Raw genomic sequence first — 24,974 nt, forward strand, 5'->3', positions numbered from 1 at the left:
TGCTCGCTTTTTGAGACCAAAATTCTCCGTCCAACGCGAAAAAAGCAGAAATTCGCCATAAAACACGGCAAATTTTCCTCATTGAATACTGCCCTTAGTATATTTTCAAATCTGCAGTAAAATAATTTGCTGTTTTGGTTCATTATCTAATTACTGATCAGTTGTTATGGGCTACTGCCCATAAGCACCTATGTAAGCAAACAAAAACCATTGTTTTTTATATTATAAGTATCTAGGATACAGTATAATGTTATTATTCGGACTTTAAAGGTTTGCCTGAATTACAAAGTACTGACCTCATTTTGATGCTGCCAATGTCACTGTATAGGTTGAGTAGTGCAGGGATACAGATAGGATGAGCCATGATCTCATTCAACTGTGGTCTCTTCGAAGGGTCCAGATTCAGCATCTCAAGTATAAGATGTCGTAGTTCAGGACTGTAGCGGTCTGATATTGGGGTAAATGTCCCACTCATGATCTTCAGCACCAAGGCTGGCAAATTCTACACATGCACAGAGAAAAGGCATTAAATACGAACAACGGTGCAAATTTACAAAAACTGATGTAGAGGAAAAATACGGTCTGCAGCAACCAGAAGTTAGCTTTCACTTTGTAACATGTACTAGAAACCTAGGGCCTTATTCTGGTCGATGCGTTAATTTCCGAATTCTTTCGGTTGGAGTTTTTTAGCCGTCTCCGCATGCGTGAGACCGTGCAGAATATGTGTGTGTCCACCGCACACGCAAGGTTTGGATGTCGTCCGTAAACACGCCCTCTTCTTAAAGAGTGAGTCCGTCTGAATGCGGAGGACCGGTGGGCGTTTCTTCGTACGATGTCCGCACAGCGTGGCGTGCGGTCCGCTCCGAAAGAATTCGGAAATTTACGCACCAACCAGAATAACCTCCCTAGTCAGAAAGTCAATAGGTCCACACCAAAAAGTCAAGACAAAGTTAGACATGCATAGTCCGACAGTGACAAAAGTAACGACACAAGTAAAATGTTGACATGGAAAATAAATAATGTGTACATGTACACCATATAAATGTACCACGTCCCCTCGCACGGCGATCACATGGGCTCGACGCTCTATTCTATTTTCTCTTTATGCCCACTGGGATGGTAAAGTATGAACAAGTTGGTCAGTTGTTGGGATACTGAGTGTGGTCACCGTGGTTGCAATGTCTAACTTACGTCAATGTCTAACTTTTGTCAATGTCTAATTAATGCATGTCTAACTTACATCAATGTCTAAAAAATGCATGTCTAACTTATATCAATGTCTAACTAATGCATGTCTACTTTATGTCAATGTGTAACTTGCATGTGTAACTTTTGTCAATGTCTAACCAATGCATGTCTAACTTTTGTCAATGTCTAACTAATAAATGTCTGTCTAACTTACAGTAAGTAAGTTTAATTTATATAGCGGACTTTCTCCAACAGGACTCAAGTTGCTTATGTCAATGGGCAGTATTCAATGAAAAAGTTCTCCGTGCATGGAGAGCGTTTTATTTCGCTCTCCATGCACTCTCCGTGTTCCGGAGGGCTCTCTGCCACTCCTGTTCCCTCTATTCAATGTGGCTGATGCTCTCCGCCACTCGCGGAGAGTCTTAACCCCTGCAGGGAGCAGGGAGCTTTCAGGGAGCCGGAAGCAGCCAGAGAGATTAAAGTCTCCCTGGCTGCTCCAGAGGACTGTGGAGGGGAGGGGGGCTCTGCAGGACCCAGGCTGCACCCCCCTATAGCCAGCGGGGGACCCAGTATTCACTGCACCGTTCGTGCATAGTTACGTTCGGGTGCAGTGAATATATGAATATCTAATGAGCGGCTCATAAAATTAAATATATATTCATGTGCTGTAAGCACATGAATAAAAATAACATGCCCCTTCACAGAAAAAAAAAACAGATTTTTTGACACCAAAATTTCTTAAAAAAACCTTTTAGTTTAAAAGTTCACATTCCAGCTCTCCATCAAAAGATGGAGAATTGCTACACGGAGAGACACGGAGAAAGTCACTTAGAAAGACGGAGAACATTTCACATTGAATACACTCATGGAGAGTGACGGAGAGAGACGGAGAATCTCCATGCAAAATCCCATTGACAACACGCGGAGAGTGGCGGAGAGTAACAGATGGAGAACCATCCATTATTCTCTGTTCTCCGACGGAGAAAATGGCACATTGAATAGGGTGGTTCGCTTTTGGAGAGCAAAATGCTCCGTCCAAGGCGAACAAAGCACAAATTCTCCACAAAACACGGAGAACTTTTCTCATTGAATACTGCCCATAGTCTAACAAATGCATGTCTGTCTAACTTATGTCAATGTATAACAATTGCTTGGCAATATATAACTAATGCATGTTTAATTTTAGTGTCAACCTACTGACTGTCTGACTAGACCTTGTCAGTCAGCCATCTCTGGAGTCACTGTTTAATAAAAGATGACACCTGACTGTGGTCTTAATGCAAAGCCTGGGCTGTTGTGGTCGGACCCAAAAACTGGACGGCTGTGATTCTCACACAAAGACTGGTCTTCGTGCTCATCAATATGCCATCAGGAAAGCTTTTGTTTCCATCTGTAACTTAAAGTATTCAATATATTTTTATTGTCACATTGCTATTGTGTTTTTCTTGACAACACTTTCAATAAAACAGTATTTTTACATTACACATTACAATGGCTGGTGATCAAAATGATCAAATACACTGTAGTTACAGTAAAAAAACAACATCACATGTGACAATGTGTCTATAGATAATATGTCACTGTGAGTACAGTAGCTCTCCCCCCAGCTAAATGACAAATATGTGCCTTAAACTATTCACTCAAGGGGATAAAGACAGAAGATATGTGTTACCGTGATCGTTTTGAAAGATAAGACATTTCCGGTATTTGAGAAAATAAAATCCCACAAGACGTCACAGCATTGTTTGGCTTTGCGAACATGAAACTACCAGCCAACCTTATATAAGGTGATTTGGTTTCGTGTCCCATGCAAAATATGACAAGTGTTGGAGAGGTTGAACAATACCAGACTATAATCACAGTCTACAGCAAACAAGACTATATGCGTCATAAAATAGTGATAAATAATAATCAGTGCTTGGCCTAATAATCATTTTAAATTGACTGACAGTATTTGGTAAGAGTTTGTGGACAAGGCATACTGGTTATTATCCAAGTGGCACACATTCATAGGCTAGGACAAATGTTGTTGTAGTGTAAAATTATTGTAGCAGCTGTTCATCCAGCCCATGAAGAAATGAAAGACAAGGAAGCCTAATACGCATTCTGCTCTTTATAGGGTATCAGTAACATTTAACATTGCAAAAACTAAAAGATGTTCATTTATTTTCTGGTGGAAACATTGATACATGAGCCTCGCACTTCCTGTCAGTAAGGCTTCACACAACTGCCAATCGTGTTCTTTGACTAAGTTGGGTAAACATTTGTCCAATTTCTTGTGCAATCTGACCTCAGACTTTACCAGTTCAAGCCAAATTGGTAGTTTGTGTGCTCACATGACCTCTGCTTTCATCCAATCCTGGTGGCCGGGTTGTGTCAAAAGATTTTTTAAACAATGAAAATTCAGGAGACCAGATCTCCAATTACCAGAGCTATATAGAAGTGTGTCCTGAGACTGTTTTGTCCAATTCTTCTCCGGATAACAGCAGCCGGTCTGCCACAGGGGGTTATTCTGGTTCACTCGCAAAGGCAAATTCACTTTCTAATGGACAAAACCATATGCACTGCAGGTGGGGCTGATGGAACATGTGCAGAGAGAGATATATTTGGGTGGGGATTGTACTTGAAACTGATATCTATATTCCAGTTTAAAATTAAAGCAGCCAGTATTTACCCTGCACAGAAACAATATAACACCCATATCTAACTCTCTCTGCACATGTTCCATCAGCCCCACCTGCAGTGCATATGGTTTTGTCCATTAGAGAGTGAATTTGCCTTTGTGAGTGAACCAGAATATCCCACAGATTGGAGTGTGTACAGTAGCACAAACCTTTCAGAAGGTCAGACATCTGTAGCAATATTGGACAAGCATGTATGCACAGATCAGGTGTTGTGTCTGCAACCTAGGTCTCCAGGATATCTGGTCAATAGGTCGACACCATTTGACCAGCAAGCACAAGGTTGATAGGAGCAAAAGTTCGTCATGGCAAAGGACAATAGAATCAAGAGGTCAACATGAATGAGGTGGACTTTTTCATGGTAAAGTGTGCAGAGTACAGCGGAAACAGATCAAGGCACCTTTCCCGAAGTATCGCAAGTGAAGCGAGCCATACAAGGGGATGCGATACGGTTGTGACTGGTTCCCCTTCAGCGGAAGGAACAACTCATGTCATCCTTTTCATGTGTTGACCATTTCCATGTAAGCCTTTTGCTTGTGTCGACCTTTTGTCTCTGTCGACCTACGGACTACTGACCTAGACACTGTCGACCGTTTATACCATAACTTTCTCCCTTAGGATTTTGACAACATTCCGGTCGAGAGCTGGATCCCTGGAAGATTGGACACATTATACCCAGATTTTAGTTGTACCCTCTAGATCTATTGACAACTTGACCTAACATCTATGTGAAAAGCGAAATTGGCATTACAACTTTATAGGATCTGTGCACCAGACTGCTAGGAGCCATGCCATGCTGCTGGGCAGATCACAATGCACAGCATGCTAACATTCCTAACCCAATTACATTTTACTGGGCAGAATGTTCATGAGAGATGCCACTAATGTACATGCAATGAGTTATGTAACAATAGCAAAGTATATACTTACTGCAGCTTCAAATGCCCTTTTCAGGGTTGTGAGCTCATAGAGGACGCAGCCCACTGCCCAAATGTCACTTTTCTGATTATAGGGTTTTCCTTCACACAGTTCAGGAGAGATGTAACACGGGGTTCCCACCACCTGCAGGAATACACAACATCAACAGTGTCATTTCACACACCACTACACAAACAGGATGCGGTCGGCAGGTTGACAATAAAAAGGTTGGCAGTCAATTGGTTGATCGTACATAGGTCGACACATGAAAAATGTGGACATGGTCAAGTCAACATATGCAATTGGTTGACGTGGGAAAGGTCGACATAAAAAGGTTCCCATAACTTTTTTCACATTTTTATTACAAAACAGATGGTTTTTCATACTTTACTATCCAAGCGGACATAGAGTTAGATTATAACAATGTGCCGAGCACAGCGAAGCACTGTGCCCAAAGCATGGCAAGCGAAGCACTGTGCCCAAAGCATGGCGAGCGAAGCACTGTGCCCAAAGCATGGCAAGCGAAGCACTGTGCCCAAAGCATGGCGAGTGAAGCACTGTGCCCAAAGCATGGCGAGCGAAGCACTGTGCCCAAAGCATGGCGAGCGAAGCACTGTGCCCAAAGCATGGCGAGCGAAGCACTGTGCCCAAAGCATGGCAAGCAAAGCAAGCCATGGGTGGGGACGCTGTGTCGACATAAACGGCAAAAAACTTGTGAAAGTCTCATGTTGATCTTTTTATGTTGACCTATTATTTGTGTCGACATTTCGACCTTAGGCATGTTGACCATTTTCCCGTGTCGACCAACAGTGGTCGACCTATTGACTGTTGAACCCTATGAACCATATAAATAATCTATAGTAAAACACAATAAGGCAGTTACATAACACTGAAACACAACATATTTGAATTGCAAATACAGGAATGAAATAATGAAGTGATAAAAATAGCTGCACTGTATGCTGATGTAATAGTCAAATGCGGAGATTAAAGGCCCATACACACATTAATTGGCATTAATATCACTGATGAAGTGGCTTCTGAAGGAAATTGATACCAATGTCTTCTAGTGTGTATGACTAATATGGTTAACGATGCACGACCCCCGCGCGTCGTTAACGACCATCGGTATCTGTAGGACATGTAGCTCAATCCCCGCAATTATCGTTGATATCGTTCAGCGCAGCATTATGTGTGTATGCCACGCCGAATGATATAAATGATATTGGGATGTAGCCACCCGCCTCTCCCCAGTTTCACTTTCAGAAGCAGCAGAGCCGGCCTTAGGCATAGGCAAACTAGGCAATTGCCTAGGGCATTTGGAATGCCTAGGGGCACCAGCAGCTTCTGCTGATTAAAATGATATGCAGCATGCCTATATTCTGTGTGTGAGTGAGGCTGTATCTGCATACGAAATCTTGTATTCATGGAAACCACTGTAACATAGCATTCTGTATGCAGTTACATCCACAGTCGCACACAGAATATAGCCATGCCACATATCATTTTAATCATCGGAAGCTCCTTGTGTGTCCTGGTCACATAATGCAAATAAGACGAATTTTCAGCAAAAAAGGCACCCAACGTTAGCAGAACTGGCCAGGAGCTGCATGGCCTAATGAGGCAAGATGTATGAGGAAACATCTGTATCCAAGCAGAGGCAGAGGTCATAGTGTTAGCGTCTGTGCGATTGCTGTCTGCGGGTGGGTATAATGTGAGGAGTAATGTATATAAGGTAAAGTGGTACTACTGTGTGATGTAACCTGAATAAGGGACACCATCGCATGATATAATGTGAATAAAGTTGCACTACTGTGTGGCCTAATTTGAATTGGGGGTACTATTGTGTGGCCATGCCCCTTCCCAGCAAGAACACACCCGTTTGGGCTGCGCACCGAATGTGTGCACTGTTTCTATTTAAAATATTGCGGGTAAGAGCACCAAAATTATGACTGCTATGATGAGGGTTGATGGTGCTGGGAAAGGGGAGCAGGGTCAGAGGCGGAACTAGTGGCGGTGCTAGGGGGCACCAGCCAAAATCTTGCCTAGGGCGTCATTTAGGCTAGGGCCGGCTCTGAGAAGCAGCATCAGCACATGCTGACGCCAGAGCTGCACACAGTCTAGTGTGAGTACTCCGGCCACTAGCCACCAATGATTAAATACTTTTTCCTTCCCCCTGCCCACCAATGTTTTAATAGTTTGTTCTCCCCACTGCCCACCAATGTTTTAGCATGTATACATGCATGCTTGAAGCATGCACCCTTAATAAACAACTGGCCACCAATGTTTATATACTGCACCCTCTCCACCAATGTGTACCATGCAGGAGCAAGCATGCATGGTACCCATTGCCCACCAGTAGCATGCATGCATGTTTTCAGCATGCATGCACCCACTCGCCACAAATGTGTACCACTACCATGCATGTTTGGAGAATGCATTGTACACATAGCCCACCAATGTATAACATGTAGGGATGCTAATCCCGAGGGGCATCTTTTTCAATCTTGGGAATCAGGATTGAAAAATGCTCAAGGCCTCTCTAATTAAAAAAAAGCAGGGAGCAGCAGAGCAGTGGTGCTTGGGTGAGGCCAGGGGGCTACGCAGCGAGAGCTCGGACCACGTCATCTCAAGGGAAATTGTTTGCCAATATCCTTCGTCTTTTATATCTTCTAGAGTGTATGGGCCTGCTGACAATACATCAGGGTGACCAGCATCAGATCCGAGTCGTCTCACAATTTCCTCGGCAGCTTTCTAGACACACAATAGATCTTATTTGTGTAATTTCACATAAGATCTATTGTAAGATCTGTAACTCCCAGCATACTGGTTGTCAGCAGCATCTTCAGGTACAGCACACATGATCTGAGGATCGACCTCAGGACCCGTGGGACCTTGCATCGTACCAAAACACCTCACAGTGTGCACAAAAAAACCACACAATGCATTGCACGCCCCTTCAACATTGTGCCTGAGATCGTTCTGATGTATGGCCAGTTTAAGGGAGGTGAGGGAAGAGCCCAATATGCCTGTTCACATCATATCAAGGTTATCACCAAGACAAAGTTATATATGCACTAGATTGCATCTGGATATTATTGTATTTGTAGGCAGGGAAGCACTTTGTATTGCATTTGTGAGGTATTTTAGGCCTTCTGGACATTTAATGGTCCCCCAATTCCCCAAATTATGCTGGACTATTGTACCTGGTATGTACTTTATATGAAATATGAATTCATCTAACAATGCATTCTAACCTTTTACTTTGCTGGGACACAACCAGCTATGGCTTTCTTCATACCTACCAACATCTGTGCATTACAATTTTGGTCTGAAAGTGGGGCCTGACCTCATGGGGAGGGTCTGTAAACTCAGAGAATCTCCCTGCACTGTATGTACCTGTCATGCGCATGCATCTAATTAGCGCTGCCGCCCACGGGTGAGAGAACAGGACCAGGCCGCAGAAAGAGGTACGGACAGGAGGTATGCTTTCTTGATAACGACCAAACCAACTGTTTGAGTATAGGATCATCTCCACCTTCAAATACACATAGTGGACCTGATTCTCAGTTGGATGGATCTCTTTCAGATCGTGCTTTGCATGCATTGGGCTGAAATTGGGCAGTAACACACAAGAGCTCTGTCTTGTGGCAATGTCAGGGCCGTGTAGCTCTGTGCATGCAGGAAAGACTGTTTCTGATAGTTCTTTTTCCATTAGCATGTGGTTGGTGCTATTGTTGAAGGTTGTGACAGTGGGTGTAAAATCAGGGGTGGCATCGTCTTGATTACCAATTAAACTTACAGAATTTCGCAATGACCCAAAGTAGTAAATCTGGTTTCATAAAAAAAAAAAAAATCACTTTGTATCCCAATCACAAACTTACTGACACTGAGAAAAACATGACTAGATTTGGTCTAGCGTGTTATTACAGATGAATATCATATCTTTGCACAGTAAGCAGAGCCTTGAAGGATTTGCCAATACATCTAATACCCCTTTCACACCGCAATTGTTAAACGGTATATTGCCATTTTTTTCCCACTTCAACACGTTTAAGGCTGCAGTAGGAAAGCGCCAGAGTTCATTTACCGGTTAAAGATAACCGGTATTTCAAAACGTTTAAAAAGCAAAATCCTACACGTTTCAGAGCCGTTTTTTATGCAGTGAGAATGGCTCTGAAACGGTATTTAGTAAAAACAACAGATTACAGACCTGTGATAGGCTGTGCCCTGCATTCTGCCTTGAAACGTGTTCAGGGGATTAAACGGGTTGACTGATGTGAATGGTACTTAAACGGTATTTAAAATGGTAATCTACTGCAATGTGAAGGCTGAGACCCATTTTAAATACCGTTTCAAAATACCGGTTTTTAAAACATTTAGGCAGTGTGAAAGCAGTATAAAATACTCTTATAGCAAATATGACATTTCATTGTCAGAAAAGTTATCCTTTGTTTCTACCAGATTACTAAGTAGCCCGCAAAGATTTGCATTTATGACATCATGACCGCAGATCAGAGATTCTCAGCACTGTAGTATTTGTGTGAAGTATTTATGACATCTTCTACATGCTCACTGACTTAAGGGTCAAAGTACACAGAGAACCTCTGAATAAGAACACTAGGAAGGTAAATATATACAAAGCTAGCTCCTTACACCCAGCCTCTGTGACGTGGAAGTCATCATCAGCATTCGAGGAGTAAGACAGGAAGTAAACGTAAGCAATGGCGGGCAGTTTTTGCTGATATTACCTATCTTGCCTTTAAAATATTATCTTGGTCATGTGTTTTTTTGTGCACCAACATTCAAAATGTGAAATGGCATCTGAAAAACAGAACAGTAGATATTCCTATTGCCTGCATATATCTGAGTCGCTCATACAAGATGGCAACTGGAATATGTACTGTCTGGATTAAAGAATAAGTAACAGAAGATATCCATGGGAATACTCAGGTGTTCAATTTGTAAGCTGAGAAGAAATCATAAATCAGTGGAAGAAATGTATATTGTTATTAATATGGTACCTTCTAGTTGTGTAACAAAATATTGGGGGAACACTGTATATAAAAGGACACGTGTTTTAGGGACAGCAAATCCACGGCCGAATATGAATCTTTGGATTGACACAAGATTGGCATCTCTTCATTTACTACACAGAGAAATCAGTAAAAAAAATACCAGCATCAATATTAGTTTTGTACATGCAGTTTGGGAGTCATGGTGGTCACAAATGTGCAGGTAAAGAAAGGGAGAGGCAGAAAAGACAAAGCGGACGAGGTAGAAAAGCTAGCTGCCAGCATTGCCATTTGTTTTGGTCAAAGGATCAAACTGGTTAGTGCAGAAAAGTGATCAGAAAATCATCATAAATCACTCGTGAAGATGTTCTCTATGAAAGATCAAATATTCATCCCCATTCCTAATTTGGTTCACTAAGCGGGTCCTAGGCAGGAGAGATCTGCAGCTCCCCTCAGTTATGCCGCCATTATACACGTCAATGGTGCATACCAAGCTCTGAGAGTAAATAAGTTATATTTATTACTTATTAACAGTTTTGCGTACATATAGCGCATACGTCTTCTGCAGCGCTTTACAGAGAATATTTGAACATTCACATCAGTTCCTGCCCCAGTGGAGCTTACAATCTATATTCCCTACCCTACCATATACAAACATACACATTAATTCTAGGGTCCATTTTATTGGAAGCCAGTACCAGTATATTTTTTGGATTGTGGGAGGAAACTGGAGCACCCGGAGGAAACCCACACAAGTATGGGGAGAATATACAAACTCCCATGACCTCAGTGCTGTGAGGCAGTAATGCTAACCATTACACCATCTGTGCTGCCCATATATATCCATCATGCATCCGACTGAGCAGAACAATTTTCCAGAAATGAAGATACTGAGGCGAACCATTCACGACACATGGGAAGAGCCACGCCATCTATCGGCAAACACCCACTGCGATTAAATACAACACCGCTACAGCAAAAGTCTCCTTTTTCTATGGGCACTCCTTAGATTTTGTTTCGTCTGTATGGATGAAACCATAAGAAATTCTAGAAATGTGAGAGAAGAGTCAAATCACACCTAAAATATGCAGAAACTATGTTGTAAAAAAAAAGAATGCTATTTTGCTAAAGAGATTAAGTTACCAACAAAGAAGGAATATGTACTGCTGTCTTACTTCCGAATTGCCAACATATGAGACACATTTAGCCACTGGGCAGACCGATCTATGCATGTCACACACTAGGCTGAGCCAAGAGAGCACTAACCCTCCTCAACCATTCACTTTGACACTCATTTAGGGGCATAATTATAAATTGTGGCCAGCTCTCGAAATTTGAGAACCTTTATTGCTACATATTACAGCAATAAGGATTCTCTGTTATGGGGAAAATGACCAATAAAAGTCACCGAACAATCAGTAGAAGGTGAAATTTGGACCTCACCTATCCAGCTTTACATTCATAATAAGAAAAATAAATAAATAATAAAATATATTTGCCATATGGTATAGGTTTATTTCAGAGTTCAAATAAATCTGCTATGTCCATTTATGCTTCATTAGATGGTTCAATTTAGGGCGTGATCTAATTTTGGGGGCCACGCCCCCATTTTGACGCTATAGGGGCATGACCCAAAGGCTCTGGGAGCCTCTAGCCATGCCCCCAGCCCCCTGGCTGCGGGAATAGACGCTGTGCGCATGTGCACAGCGTTTATTCCCCGCTGCTTAGCAGCCAACAGGGGGGACTCCCAACAGCCCCCCTCACCGCAGGACACTGCCGCCCGCGGGTGAGACAGCGGGACAGGCCCTAATAATCGGGACTGTCCCGCTAAAATCGGGACTGTTGGGAGGTATGCAATATGCTGCGCTATATAAGAAACTGTAAATAATAAATAAATTGGATCTGTCATATATTTACCAGGCTGTCAAAGATCACAGCTCACAGTAGAGGGGCGAGGACTGAGAAAAAAAAACTCCTGCATTGACCATCAGATAAGTCAGAGATCAGATTAATATCACTTTCCACAAAATGCCAGTTAGAAATACTTTCTATATTATGCTGTATTTTATTTAGGTCACCTAATTAAACCAAAATATCTTACTTTTGGATGGAGCGGGACTTTACATTATTTATGTTCTGCACTACTTTCAAAATGATAAGCTACTTACAGCAGAGTCCTCTCTAGCTCGCTTTCTTAAGGCCTTGTGCCCAATGGATTCATAATACATTTGTTTACTAGCTTTTTGTTTCTTAAGGGGCATAGACACATTGAGATTTGTGCTAGCCTTTTTGCTAAGCGATTTAGGGTAGGCGACTTCCCTTGAACTTCCAGGAGTTTTCATTGCCCATACACACATAGCGAAGTGTGCTAAGCAAAAAAAAAATATATATATATTTTTTTAAATAGTAGATCACTACTGCTGATTCTGTACACACATAGGGCCTTATTCTAGTTCACTTTTTCTGACAAAATCCTTCTTAGATGGACAAAACCATATGCACTGCAGGGGGGCAGATGTTACTTGTGCAGAGCCAAGCTTCGGGCTGGCGTGGATATTGGGGGTTTGAAATGGAGGCATTTGCCAGTATGTAACATGGAGCACTGGCAAATGCATCCTTTATTGTGCATGAGACGCACTTGCGCACTGCACCCCCCTTTGTGCAGGAGACGCACGCGCTACCGAACCCCTAACCCTGCCGCGGTGAAACTACATAAGTACCAAAAAAAATAATGTGAACATTTAAGTAATACAATGAGGGACAACCCAGACAGCCTTGCAAAGAACATCATAACGGGCAGTGCCTTATTTAATACCTCCTCAGACCAGTGAGTATTACATTGTTCTATGAAAATGACAGAACTGTCCACTACTTGGCTTCCACTGACTTGCAATATGTCCTGCGAAAAGCATGAGATGTACAGTACCAACATATCAATAACAATAAGAAATGCAAGGTAGTGTTATTAGAGTCCAACTAGACTTATAGTCAACATTTCTGCAACATTCACAAATGTTCTGCTGTAGATACAATCCCAGGAAGTAAAGGTGGCCATACACTACTGCAGGAAGTTGCAGAAGTGTATGACCATCCGATCCATACGTAGTCCTTCTGCATATGATGTATCGCATGCAATCCCGTTCCCCTGCGCCGGGAGGGGGGCTGAGTCAGAGGTAGGACAGGCAGCAGATCAGACCTCCAACTCCGATCCAATGCGCACAGGATCTCGCCGATTTCTCGGCCCAATCCGTCGGAATTGGATGAATTCGGGCCAGAATCGCATAGTGTATGGGGGCCTTAAGATCTTTCCTGTTTACATACTTTAAAATAAGATTTCAATAATGGCTAATATCTCAGAGGTAAAAGAACAAATGTACATAATAAAATATAGGTATATTTATGTAATATTTTTATGTAAATGATGTCGTTAAAAATAATATGCCAATTATGTATTATTGATGATTAATGAGCTTACAGGTTTGCCAAGTCTCAACAAGAACATTGCATAACAAGTTAGTGATACTTCTTGATCTCTATATGCAACTACTAACACAATGTGCCAAGTGATGATGCCGTCATTGTTTTCTGCATAGTGAAAAGCTACAAGGCATTGCAATAAGGAGGGGGATACAGTGGGGAGACCATAGCTCCTGCCCAATTACATGTCCTTCTGCCCACAATCATGGTCCAGATCTAGTCTCCAGATGTACACCACTAATATTTACACTTCCCGAAGGCATTATGTGAACCTTTGTCACACGGTAGCCAAAAGGCACATTTGCCCAAAATTGAGTGCACAGTGCTCCAACAAGCTGTACTGTGTTTTTTTTTTTACTTTTGTTAAACCAGAATTTGAATACAAACTCAGTCATGTGTAAAAATAAAAGTATTTAGGAGGTTGTTCTGGTTGACACGCAGAGCTGCAAAATTCACAGCTTTGTGTGTCATTTTAATGCCCCCTCACACATGCAAATGGATGTTTAGCATAAACATCCATTCTCGGCTTGCATGCGGGGAGGAATTCATTCGTTGGTCGCTGATTGTCGAATGATTTCTACAGTGCTCGCAGATGTAAGACACCGTTCTGGGGTCTTACATCTGCGAGCGCCCTGTGCGGGAAGTGGGCAGGCAGCTGACATCAACTGCCCATCCCTGCACCCGCGTCATCAGGAAACTACTAAACGCTGGGTGTTTCAATGGGCGGGGTTCGCCGCTCCTGCTCTGCACATGCGTATAACGGTATATGCGCATGCACAGATACTCACCATCGCGAACACACAGGAGAACGTGGTGATTAAAATAAGGGCCTTAATGCAAAAATACCTGCAAGTCCTATAACCGACATCCACAACTACCAGGTTGAATATTTTTTAGTATTAATTAAACAGTGCTATATGTATGTACAGTATATGTGATTTGTACATGTATAGCTCTTTTACAGTATATATTGCAAAACTTTCAATGAAAGGATTTGTAAATCGATTGGACTGCTTTGGGTTACTCACTGTGTAGGCCTTGCTCTTACTACTGAGAATTTTTGAAATACCAAAGTCCCCAATCTTGACGATCATCTGGTGTTTGTCCAGCAGGATGTTCTGGGTTTTCAAGTCCCGGTGAAGGATGAGCTTGTTGTGCACATGATGGAGGGCAAGGAGGATTTGGACAAAGAAGTGCAGTATGGTATCCTCATCTAGAAGTGAATTACAGCGTTTCTGGATGTACTCAGCCAATGTGCCACCTACAAAGCAAAAATAATTGTTTGTAAGATTTCTATTGGAAATGGTGATAAAAGATAATTCAGCATGGACCGCTAATAAGAGATTATCGAACGGCTGTGCATACGCACTGTGCATACGCTGGTCCCTGCATGCCGCTATCACCCTGTGATTAATATCCTGCATACTGGATAAATATAGGTAATCAGCGGTCAGGGACAGTGTTCTCACCAGAGACAGATCGCTCAGCACACATCGCTGATACATCACTGTGTGCCAAGCGATCTTACTGAGCGCTTAAAAATCTCAGCAAATCTCCCCGTGTGTATATCCCTTTAGGCTTCCATGTCGCTGTGGGCATGGTCCTTAACAACGAGGTGTGCCCAAACTGGACAACGCATTTCCTTTTTTTATGTCTACCATATATAGCCATTGGCTGAGTCTGACCGCGCATTGTGCGGAGCCAGCTTTACAGTGGTTTTCTATTGCCGCTGCGCTGTATGACATAGACATATGCTCTGAAAGTCTGAACAGCAAAAAATATTAAATATAAAATAGAAACATGTTTTGTTAGTGCAGCTGGATACGTAGGGCCTGGATCTAATTTGGGCAGTTTTGCATACAGCGCATGTGCAGATGTTGATTTACACATTTTTGCACGGTCCTATTTTGAATCAGATATAATTTGGCCATATATGTATTTCCATGAAGTTGGACATTTCGGACGAAACCCTATTTTGTGTGTCATAGGCATGTATCTATTGCTCTGTGGTATTCTGAATAGGGTGTACAGAGAAGGAAAACCTGTTTCTGACCGATCTCTTGCACCTAGCAAGTGCCAATAATAATCATGACAATTGCGGTGGCTGGCGTAAACGCAATTGATCATTAAAAGCAGCCCTTTGTACTAAAACAGGGAAACAAATGTGGCTAGAACTTCATATACACAGAGCTGTCTGAAGCTGGGTACACATATGTACAATTTCCTTTTTCTTGCGACCGTTCGATCGACCGAATACACGTTCGGCCGTCCAAAACATACGACCGTTCTGCGCGTACACATATGTACAATTTTACTTGCGACGTCCGATGTACTCCCGTCCAAACAATCGCAAGAAGAAGTATATGAGAGACCCTGTAACCCTTTGCCTGCTGTTTTAACTAATGTCTGTTTAATGCCTCACTGCTCAACACTTTAGACGCATCACTTTAAGACATTAATCAATGTTGAAGTTTTAATAGAGTGGGCTGGAAGCTCTTTTCAGGGCACCATAAAACACTATTAAAACTTCAACATTGATTAATGTCTTAAAGTGATGCGTCTAAAGTGTTGAGCAGTGAGACATTAAACACACATTAGTTAAAACAGCAGGCAAAGGGTTACAGGGTCTCTCATAATGCAGCATACCACCGTGCTTTGTCAAACTGTCAAGCATATCGATCGAAGGTGCGTACACACTTCACTTTTGTTCCGATATGGAGCCGTCCTGTCGGATGAAATATTAAGCAGCAAAGAACCTTCGACCGACCGACCGTGGACGGCCAAGAGCGTTTTTGGCTGTTTATCGGTCGCACAGCAGCAATTGGGACAGCGTACACACCTATACAATCGAACGACCGTTTGCCCCCAGATTGGAAGAACGGCCCGACGATTGTATATATGTGTACCCAGCTTAAAGGACAAGATGAAGCCACATTCCTGTAATTATTATGGAATCTATCTTCCCAAACAATGACCTTCCTTATGTCAACAAACTGACTCATACTGGTTGCTGACCTGGATTTACTTAAGCAGTTGGTTGCGGTCTTTTTTAATCACATCATAATAAAAGCAAAAATGCGACACAAATAGGAATGAGGAACCGGTGAGGTTCTGTCTAGGTGTGACCCACAAGGACGATACATAAATAATGGGAGGAAAAGTAAAAATAAAACAAGATGTTATTGGTGGCTTTGTCTGAGATTATGTAATGCACTTTGTACAGGAAGGTTTCACATAGCATTCCTCAGCAATAATGAGGTTACCTATGTGTCTTTATGGCATGATTCACCTAATGGAGTTATACTGCACATAAACACATTTATATCAACATTTGCACAGAAGCATTTTTGTGGTATTGGGATGGCTCACAGAAAAATTCTAGGTCAATACCAAACAGTCGACATGCACCAGGTCATCACTAACAAAAGGTTGACATGTCAATGGTCGACACATAAAAATGTCAACATGAGCCTTTCACAACTTTTTTCCTTTTTTTGGGGGGGGGAATGGGGGCGGCACTTTTTCATGCTTAACTATCCACGTGGATTCCCATTGGGTATGGTAAAGTGTGCCCTTACCATATGTTACTTTATATACCTGCATTCTTACTGTACCGATAATTAATGAGATTTAAGTTGAATCCAAGCTATTTGGATTTGCAATGAAAATGTTCATGTTGAAAAAGGTGCTACAGGTTCATTCAATTCAATATTCTACATTAAAATTTGTGCCAAAACTTCAGCAGTTCAGAGCAGCTCACTGAGTCTGTACAGGTAGACCCATTCCGGCATTATGCTCTGCCAGTCCTGTGTGTTCAAACTGTGCCCACAGAAGACTTTGAACTTTGCATTTTGGAGATTGCAAAGTCTCATTCCGTTTCAACACTGTGGTGACTAATAACATTCTCCCTAGAATGCTGAATGCAATTTATGTAAGGATACCAATGTATTGTGGCCCCAGTAAATCATAGTCCACATAGTCATAGTCCCTGTCTCTCTCTCTCTCTTTCTCTTCCCTTACTTCCCCCTTCACCAAACACAAGAATAGCAAATAACACATTTTGCAAACTTTCAATGATTTTGCTACAACAAATATATAAATCTTTGTTTTTTCCTCTTATTAGCTCAACAAAAAACATTACCATAATTTAAGCAACATCACCCACAAACCATACAAAGGTCTAGCACTGTGACTACTCCTTTATATGTTATGTAGTGATGCTCAATTTATGTCCCACTGAGCTTCACCCAGCACCATAACATACATTATTTATCCTGAGCAGCCATAATACACAGCACATGACCTCATCAATCTAAAGCCCCGTACACACGGTGCGATTCTAGCAAGAGAGCGACCATGCCCTCTGCATACAGGACAACTGTCCCCAGGAGTATGCTCCCACGACCAGCCCTGCAATGGTCACTGATCGCAGGAACATGTTCCTGCGACCAGCGGCTTCCCGGTGAACAGCGCTGTTCCCCTGGGGCTTCCCCCGGCGGTTTCTCCTTTTCATCAGCGACCATCTCTGGTGAAAAGGAGACACTGAGCAATAAGATTGCTGAGCAATATATTGCCAACAATCATACTGCTCTGTGTACGGAGCTTTAGACATTTATTGGAGGGAGTTCAACTGTTTTTCATCCCCAAGGCGATATTCAATTGATGTGATCACACTCTTAGGGTTGGGATGAGCCACATAAAGCAGCTAAACCTGACTAAACTAATGGGCATGAGGCGAAAATCCTGTTTTAACACTCAAACGGGTCACTTTTTGCTTAATTTAGTTCAGGACACCTGAGGGCGGGGGGTGATTTGCCAGCTGAAATGCATAAGTTGGCAATGGGGCAACAATAGCTCAATTTGGTGCCATCTTCTGGCTGCTTGGGCAATAACAATTGACCCCCCCCCCCCCCAGTTGTCAAACTTATATCTTGTTGATAGTGTGGTACTACAGGATCAGTGGTGGTGCCACTAAGATGAGTACAAGTGTATGGACAAAACTTTTCAATCATTGGGAACATTAAAAGCAAGTGCAAGATTTTGGAGGATGAAAATGCACTCTGCTTATTGCATTCTTACAATTAACTTTAAAAAAGTGGTGGAGTATATGGACACCTATAAGTTAAACAAAGCTTATATTTATTTTTGTAGTTTGTCACACTGTTGATAAGTTTTTACAGGTAAACACAGACAGATAAAGGGGGGTATTCAATCTCCAGCCGCTATTCCCGATGGGGGAAATAGTGGCGGGGCCCTATTCAATGCTGTCTTCCCCAACAGCATTAAACAGGGATCTCGGCAGAACGTGCCTGGCTTTACAAGCCGTCGGGCACGTTCTGCCGAGAACGGCTGGGAATTCTCGAGCTCCCGGCCGCAGCTTGACCATTTCTGGCCACATCTCGCGGCCATGCCTCCCTTTTCGGCGCCTGCCGAGCTGACGTCGAGCCGGCCGAGAACGGGACCGGGTCATGGCTGTCGGGCTAGCCCAAAAGTCGTGACTTCCGGTTAAATACCCCCCAAAGGCTTGGGTGAATTACGTTTGCATGGAGCCTTATACACATTAGGTCAGAATCATGTTTGTAAGTAAAGCAAAAATTAGGCAACTGGGCAATTATATATAGATTGTAAGCGTGCAGCAGGGCCCTCTAACCCCCAAGTCTGTCTGTTGTTACCCAGTTTGTTGTATCACTGTCTCCAATTGTAAAGCGCAACGGAATCTGCTGCGCTATTTAAGAAACTGTAAATAAATATATTCAAATTTTGGCAGGTTGTGTCCTAATTTAAATCTAAATTGCACTGTAAAATAAAGCTGTCGAACATGTGTGGGCTACATGCAGAAGCAGACACTACTTACCCTGCAAACATAAAATATAACAAACAAAATCTAAATCTCTACGCACATGATATATCTGTCCTACCTACAGCGCAACATGAGATTGCCAATGGTTTACTTACACTCATGAACCAAGCCCATTTTACATATAAAACTTGTGGCACTTACCTGGGGCATACTCCATGGCAATCATAAGGGCCTTGTCTTCCAGAAAATTCTCATAGTATTCAATAATATTTGGATGACTCAATAGTTTTAGCACTTGACATTCGTTCTGTGCTGCGAGGCGCTCATCTTTGGTCATCTGCTCCACAGGTATTTGCTTAATAATCACCAACTTCTGGTCAGCTTTTCGCAGACACAAATGCACAATCCTGTAGACAAGCACAAATGATATATTGGAATGGATGCAAACATTCATAGCCTATTAAAAACCTTGGAAAATACTGTCCAATCTTTCTGCCAGATTCATATCATATGGTATTTTCAATAAATTTTTAAATATTTTTGCAAATTTCAGTAAGCTCACTAAATATTATCTATAGTTATACCAGAATAATTGGTGAATTGATACATTAGATGGAACACAAATGCCAGCTTTGTTGTGTGGTATTGTGAGCATAAGCTTAATTCATAGACTGGGTTTAGGTTGTGGCTCTCTGGCACACTGAAGTGGTTAAAGTAATGGGGTAGGTGCGTAGTATCATGTTGGACCCTGAAGTGCTGCAACTTGACCTGGCATCAATTCCACAAGTGGACGGAAGACATCTGGAGAGATGCTGACCCATGCTGTCTGAATAGCATTCCACAGCTCCCTCATATTTCTAGATATAGAATTGTGGGTGTGATTGGACCTAAATTCTTGAATGAGTTTATGTTATGTACATGGTGGCAACACCATTCGTCTAAACCAGGGGTGGGGAACCTCAGGCCGTAGCCGGTCTGAGTGGCCCTCCCACCCGCCCAGCGGCTTTGCCGTGAGTCAAGTACAGGGGAATTCTTGCAATAGGTCGGTAGTTCTCGCGAGATTCCTATTAATCAACAGCAGCCGGAGACTGTAAGTCCTATTCAGCAGCAGCCGCCGGAGCGTGGGACGGCTGCAGCAGGACAATTTGTAAGGGAAATTTTTACATATGGCCCCCGAAGTATTTTTTCCCCATACAAACGGCCCTTGGCACAAAAAAGGTTCCCCACCCCTGGTCTAAACTCTCCAGAGTTTACAAAGAATGGGACCAATGATACAGTGAATTTTCCTGCTGCAATATTCCACTGTTGCGGGGGTACATGAAGTCCCTGAACGGCTGCATATGGTCATTCAGTGCTGCACTATAGCGGTTACTGGTCAATGATGTACATGTTCAGGAGGGCCGTGGACCCAACCCATGCACACCACACAGCATTATGAAAGCAACATCAGCCTGCATGTTGCATTGAAAACCATGACCTCAAGGGGGCTGTGCCACACCCAAACCCTACCACCAGCCTAAAAGAACTGGCACTGTGACTCCTTGAACCACGTCACATGTTGCCAGTTGGGTCCATTTAGCAAATCGTGAGCCCAGGAGAGGTGCTATGACTAATACCTTAGTGTTCACAGGAACACTCTGATGGGTCTTCTACATACATGTCTCATGAAAGCCAAAAAAACTGCATTGAACTTCTGGCTATGCATCTGGTACCTCCTGCATCGAATGTGGATGTGATTTCAGAAAGTGACACTTGTTTGTTACCATAGAAAATTCTGGCCAGACAATGCTGGTCACAATAATTGAGCACCTGCGATTGGCTATTGCACTTTCCATGTTGTGTAATAATGCCTTTCACAAGGTATTCCTGATAAACAGGTGACACCAAAGAATGAATAATGTTCTATCTCCGCACAACTTCAGAAATAGAATAGAACATCCGTTGAGCACCCACTAACGGCTATGCAGTATTAGGTCGACAGTCAATAGGTGGACACATGAAAAAGGTGGAAATGTACTAGGTTCGACCTTGACCAAAGGTTGACACGCAAAATGCCAACATGGAAATGGTTTAGACAGGAAAAGGTTGACATTAGTTTTTTCACTTTTTGGGAGTCTATGTCAAAATATTCCGGCATGGACACCATAAAAGTGTAATCTAACTTGATGCCCACTCGGATTGTGAAGTAAGAACAAGTGGGATTAAAAAATAATTATGACATTGTCAACCTTCATAAATCAACCACTAACCTGGCAACATTTTGATTGTGTAGACATTTTGTCAATGTCAACCTAGAATATGTCAACCTATTTCCTGTCAACCAGTAATGGTCAAACTAATTGTTGTCGATCTATCCACCGGATACCCCCACTATCGTGTCCCATTCTAACTCCAATAATGCCCCTTTCACACTAAACATCAAATTACCGGATGAAGCAGTTCTACTGCTGAAAACGGCACCCGAATTAAGCCTATCTCACACCCTTTGCTGGGCTCAATTCGCTTAAAATTGCTCACACCCCTATGTAGGTGCAAGCCCTTTTAAGCAAATTCAGTCTGCTGTAAAGTGCACCTGGTGCTGTGATGATTCATGAGTGCGATTCATCCGCACCTAATAGGAACTACCCCAATGTCTAGATAGAGAACCAATAGACCGACACCAAAACTTCGCCATGTATTAGGTTGACACTGACAAAAGGTCAACGTGTACTAGGTCGACATTGACAAAAAGTCGACATAACAATTTTCAATTGATAAAATAACCAAGAGGTCTGCCCACTGTGGGGACTCCAAGGATATTTTCTATGGATGTGTGTGCAGACATAGGCCCTTATTCTGATCGGTGCGTACTTTTCAGTATTCTTTCGGATATCGTTTTTTAGCCGTCTGCGCATGCGTGGGGAACGCCATGCGCATGTGCCACGCAAGGTCTCCGTACTTGTTCTCAGTAATACCGTACAGAAATGTGCACCGCAATCACTCGGGAAATATGGGCTTGTTATGGGCGTCATTCGGAATGACACAGGGGTGTAGTTTCAAAGTGGGCTAAACTGGGCGGAAACATGGGCGGACACGGGGGAGTGCACTTATTTTGGTAGGCGTGCATTCGGATAGCACGCCGAATGCACGCGAACAAAAAGGCAAGAAATGTGCGGTGTCCATAAGCAAGTATTGCTTGGCGGACACCACTCGGTCATGCGCTAGGCAATCGGAACGCCTAATCAGGACGGACGCACCTCAACCAATGTCAGCTGAATACAATACAATCACCTACTTTACTCATTACTTGTTAATTACACGCTTGTCACTGCTTCAATTGGAACCATTGCAGCTTAAATGGACCATTACTAAACACACACATATATGCTGCACTTTTCACACGCTTTTACACTGCAAATAATGAACACAACTTCATATTAATAATACAAATACACATGTCACTTCTACATGTATCAATTAAACCACACATTTGGGGGACAAAAATAACATTTATTCAATGAACTTTGAAAATAATTTCGAAACCGTCACAAAATAAATGGTACCATAGCAGGACTAAAAGTAAATAATATATAATAAATACATGTATTATAGACATACATAGCCACAGCAGAATCATTAGGAACACATCAGGTGGCTTCACAACAAAAGCATAGCACCAACACTTCAAGTACAGCACACAGTAATGCTACCCGAAACAGGGCAACAGGGGAACCAAACATGACATTTGAACCGAGGGCAAATGTGGTGACCCTCGGCACGGAATTGGACACAGGATGCTGACACACACAGCTCAATGGAAGATTTGGGAAGACATAAGGGTGGATGTGGACACAAGTTCATTTGCGGGCACGTTTGGCCCTGGCAGGCTCCTTGCCACGTGCAGCAGCTCATCGCCAACGGCCACGGTCAGATGGTGGGTCAGGTCGAGCACATGCTGGGGAGGGGGTGGATCGTCTTCCCCCTCTGGCAGCAGGGAGTGCTGATGGTGGTAATGCACCAGAAACGGGTGACATTAGGACCCTATTGGTGGCAACTAGCTCCACCATAAGATCATTATGGCGGAGGAGTTCATTTTGCCGCAGGGCTTGATCAGCCAGCACCTGCAGGCTAGCAGCAATAGATTGCTGGCTGGCACTCATAGCCTGCAGGCTCGCAGCAATCGATTGCTGGCTGCCACTCATAGCCTGCAGGCTCGCAGCAATACTCTGCTGGCTGGTGGTCAAACCCTGCAACACCTCCTCGGCCCTACGCACACCCGCTCTGATGCCGACTCTCCCTGCTGCACAATATTTTCAAGCACATGCCCCCACGTGGCCAATTCAGCCGCGGACATTGCCGGCTGCTGCTGCACGGGCCTGCTACTGGGGCCAGGTGGCACAGACTCCACAACCTCCTCAAGAGATTGTTGACCAAGCGGTGGGGATGCTGTTGAAAGAGAAAATTCCAATTACCACACATTCCATGCAAAATTCAAAACATCTACTTATGGCCTGGCAAATAAATACCTTCAAGCAAAGAAGCCATGACTTCCGCTGGGGACTCGCTGTCCATGGTGCTCACCCCCCGGACCTCCTCCACTGCAACGCAGCACTCTGCCATCTGTTCCAGGGGGGTGAGCTGCAGCTTTGAAGGCATGGGGCCAGCCCCAGAGGTGTGGCTGTGTTCCCACCGCTGGGTCAATTTCTTTTTGAGGTTCCCTTTGAAGTCGTGCCACCTGCAATCAAAGTGTACATATTAATACATGTCACTCCTCATGTTTGCTGTAACACCCATTGCAATCTGAAACATAATACAACATGTGCCTCCTGACACCAAACTTACATTATATTATTTTTGAAAAACAACCCTTAGAAGATACAATCACACTCACCCTACAATAACTATCAATTCAATGACATGGCAAACATGTCTGTGGCTTCTAGCAACGTCACCGCCCATTGACCAACTCCATCTAATATCTAATGTAAACATTACTGGACTTGTACTGCTCAAATGTAACACACATGAACTTGCCTCTTCTTAACGTGCTCCGCCTCACGAACTTGTGGAGCCACCGTATTAATCTCCGCCGTTATGTCCTCCCAGATCTTCCATCTCCTTGTGTGTGTCAACTTTTCTGGTGGGCACTCGATCAAATCCCGTGCCCGAGTCACCAGGATGGCAAGCTCCTGCGGTTCATATGCCATGTTTCTGGTGGTTGGTTCCTCTGTTGCCCGATTGCGGCCACGGCCACGACCACTGGCACCGCCACTGCCACTGGCACCGCCACTGCCACGGCCACCGGTTGCTGTACTTGAAGTGCTGGCCAGGCTACTCTGTTGGGAAGCCACCTGCTGTGTTCCCAATGATTCTGCTGATGCTGAGGATGGGCCAGCTGCCGATTGGCGTGATGTTGATGGCCCATCTGGCTGCTCTTCCCCCAATGGCTGTTCAGGGTTGATGGGGACATAGGTGGTGCTGGAGTCCATCTGAGCAAATAGGGCCTGCAACTCCTGCTCTTCCTCAGATGCAGACATGTGTGCAAGCACATTGCATTTGGCAAACACACCTTTATATACTATTTCTGTAATTGGCGTACATCAGCGGCACCCTGCGTTCCGTACGGCCGCGTTCCGTACGGCCGCGTTCCGTACGGCAGCGTCAACCGTGCGGCGCATAGGCCACGCCCCCTGCTACGGCCACAAATTTAAAAAAAAACAGGCAGACTGAGTAAGTCTGATTTAGTATGTAAATGCCGATTAGTACACCAATCACCAATAAAACTGAGGTCAGACATGAAATGTATATGTGAATGTACATCTGTACTGTGCACTTGTTTGGTATGTAGTAGAAATGACAATACACATTCCATATGTAAATCCAGTCCACCACTTAGGCACAAGTAATCAGTGCTAG

General features: G+C 43.4%; 1 protein-coding gene across 3 annotated transcripts in view; it reads right to left on the minus strand.

The window, feature by feature from the left end:
* The window catches only part of NEK8 (NIMA related kinase 8), a 98,294-nt gene that overhangs the window by 68,344 nt on the left and 4,976 nt on the right, over positions 1-24,974 (minus strand). For all 3 annotated transcript variants that reach the window (XM_083172363.1, XM_083172362.1, XM_083172364.1), the window contains exons 2-5: positions 19,281-19,486; positions 14,308-14,540; positions 4,800-4,931; positions 297-502 (exon numbers count right to left, since the gene is read on the minus strand). In XM_083172363.1, the coding sequence (XP_083028489.1) occupies positions 297-502; positions 4,800-4,931; positions 14,308-14,540; positions 19,281-19,486 (777 nt within the window). The remainder of the gene's footprint in view (positions 1-296; positions 503-4,799; positions 4,932-14,307; positions 14,541-19,280; positions 19,487-24,974) is intronic.

Source organism: Crinia signifera, chromosome 2, assembly GCF_055691185.1.
Source record: "Crinia signifera chromosome 2, ASM5569118v1, whole genome shotgun sequence".
NCBI lineage: Eukaryota > Metazoa > Chordata > Amphibia > Anura > Myobatrachidae > Crinia > Crinia signifera.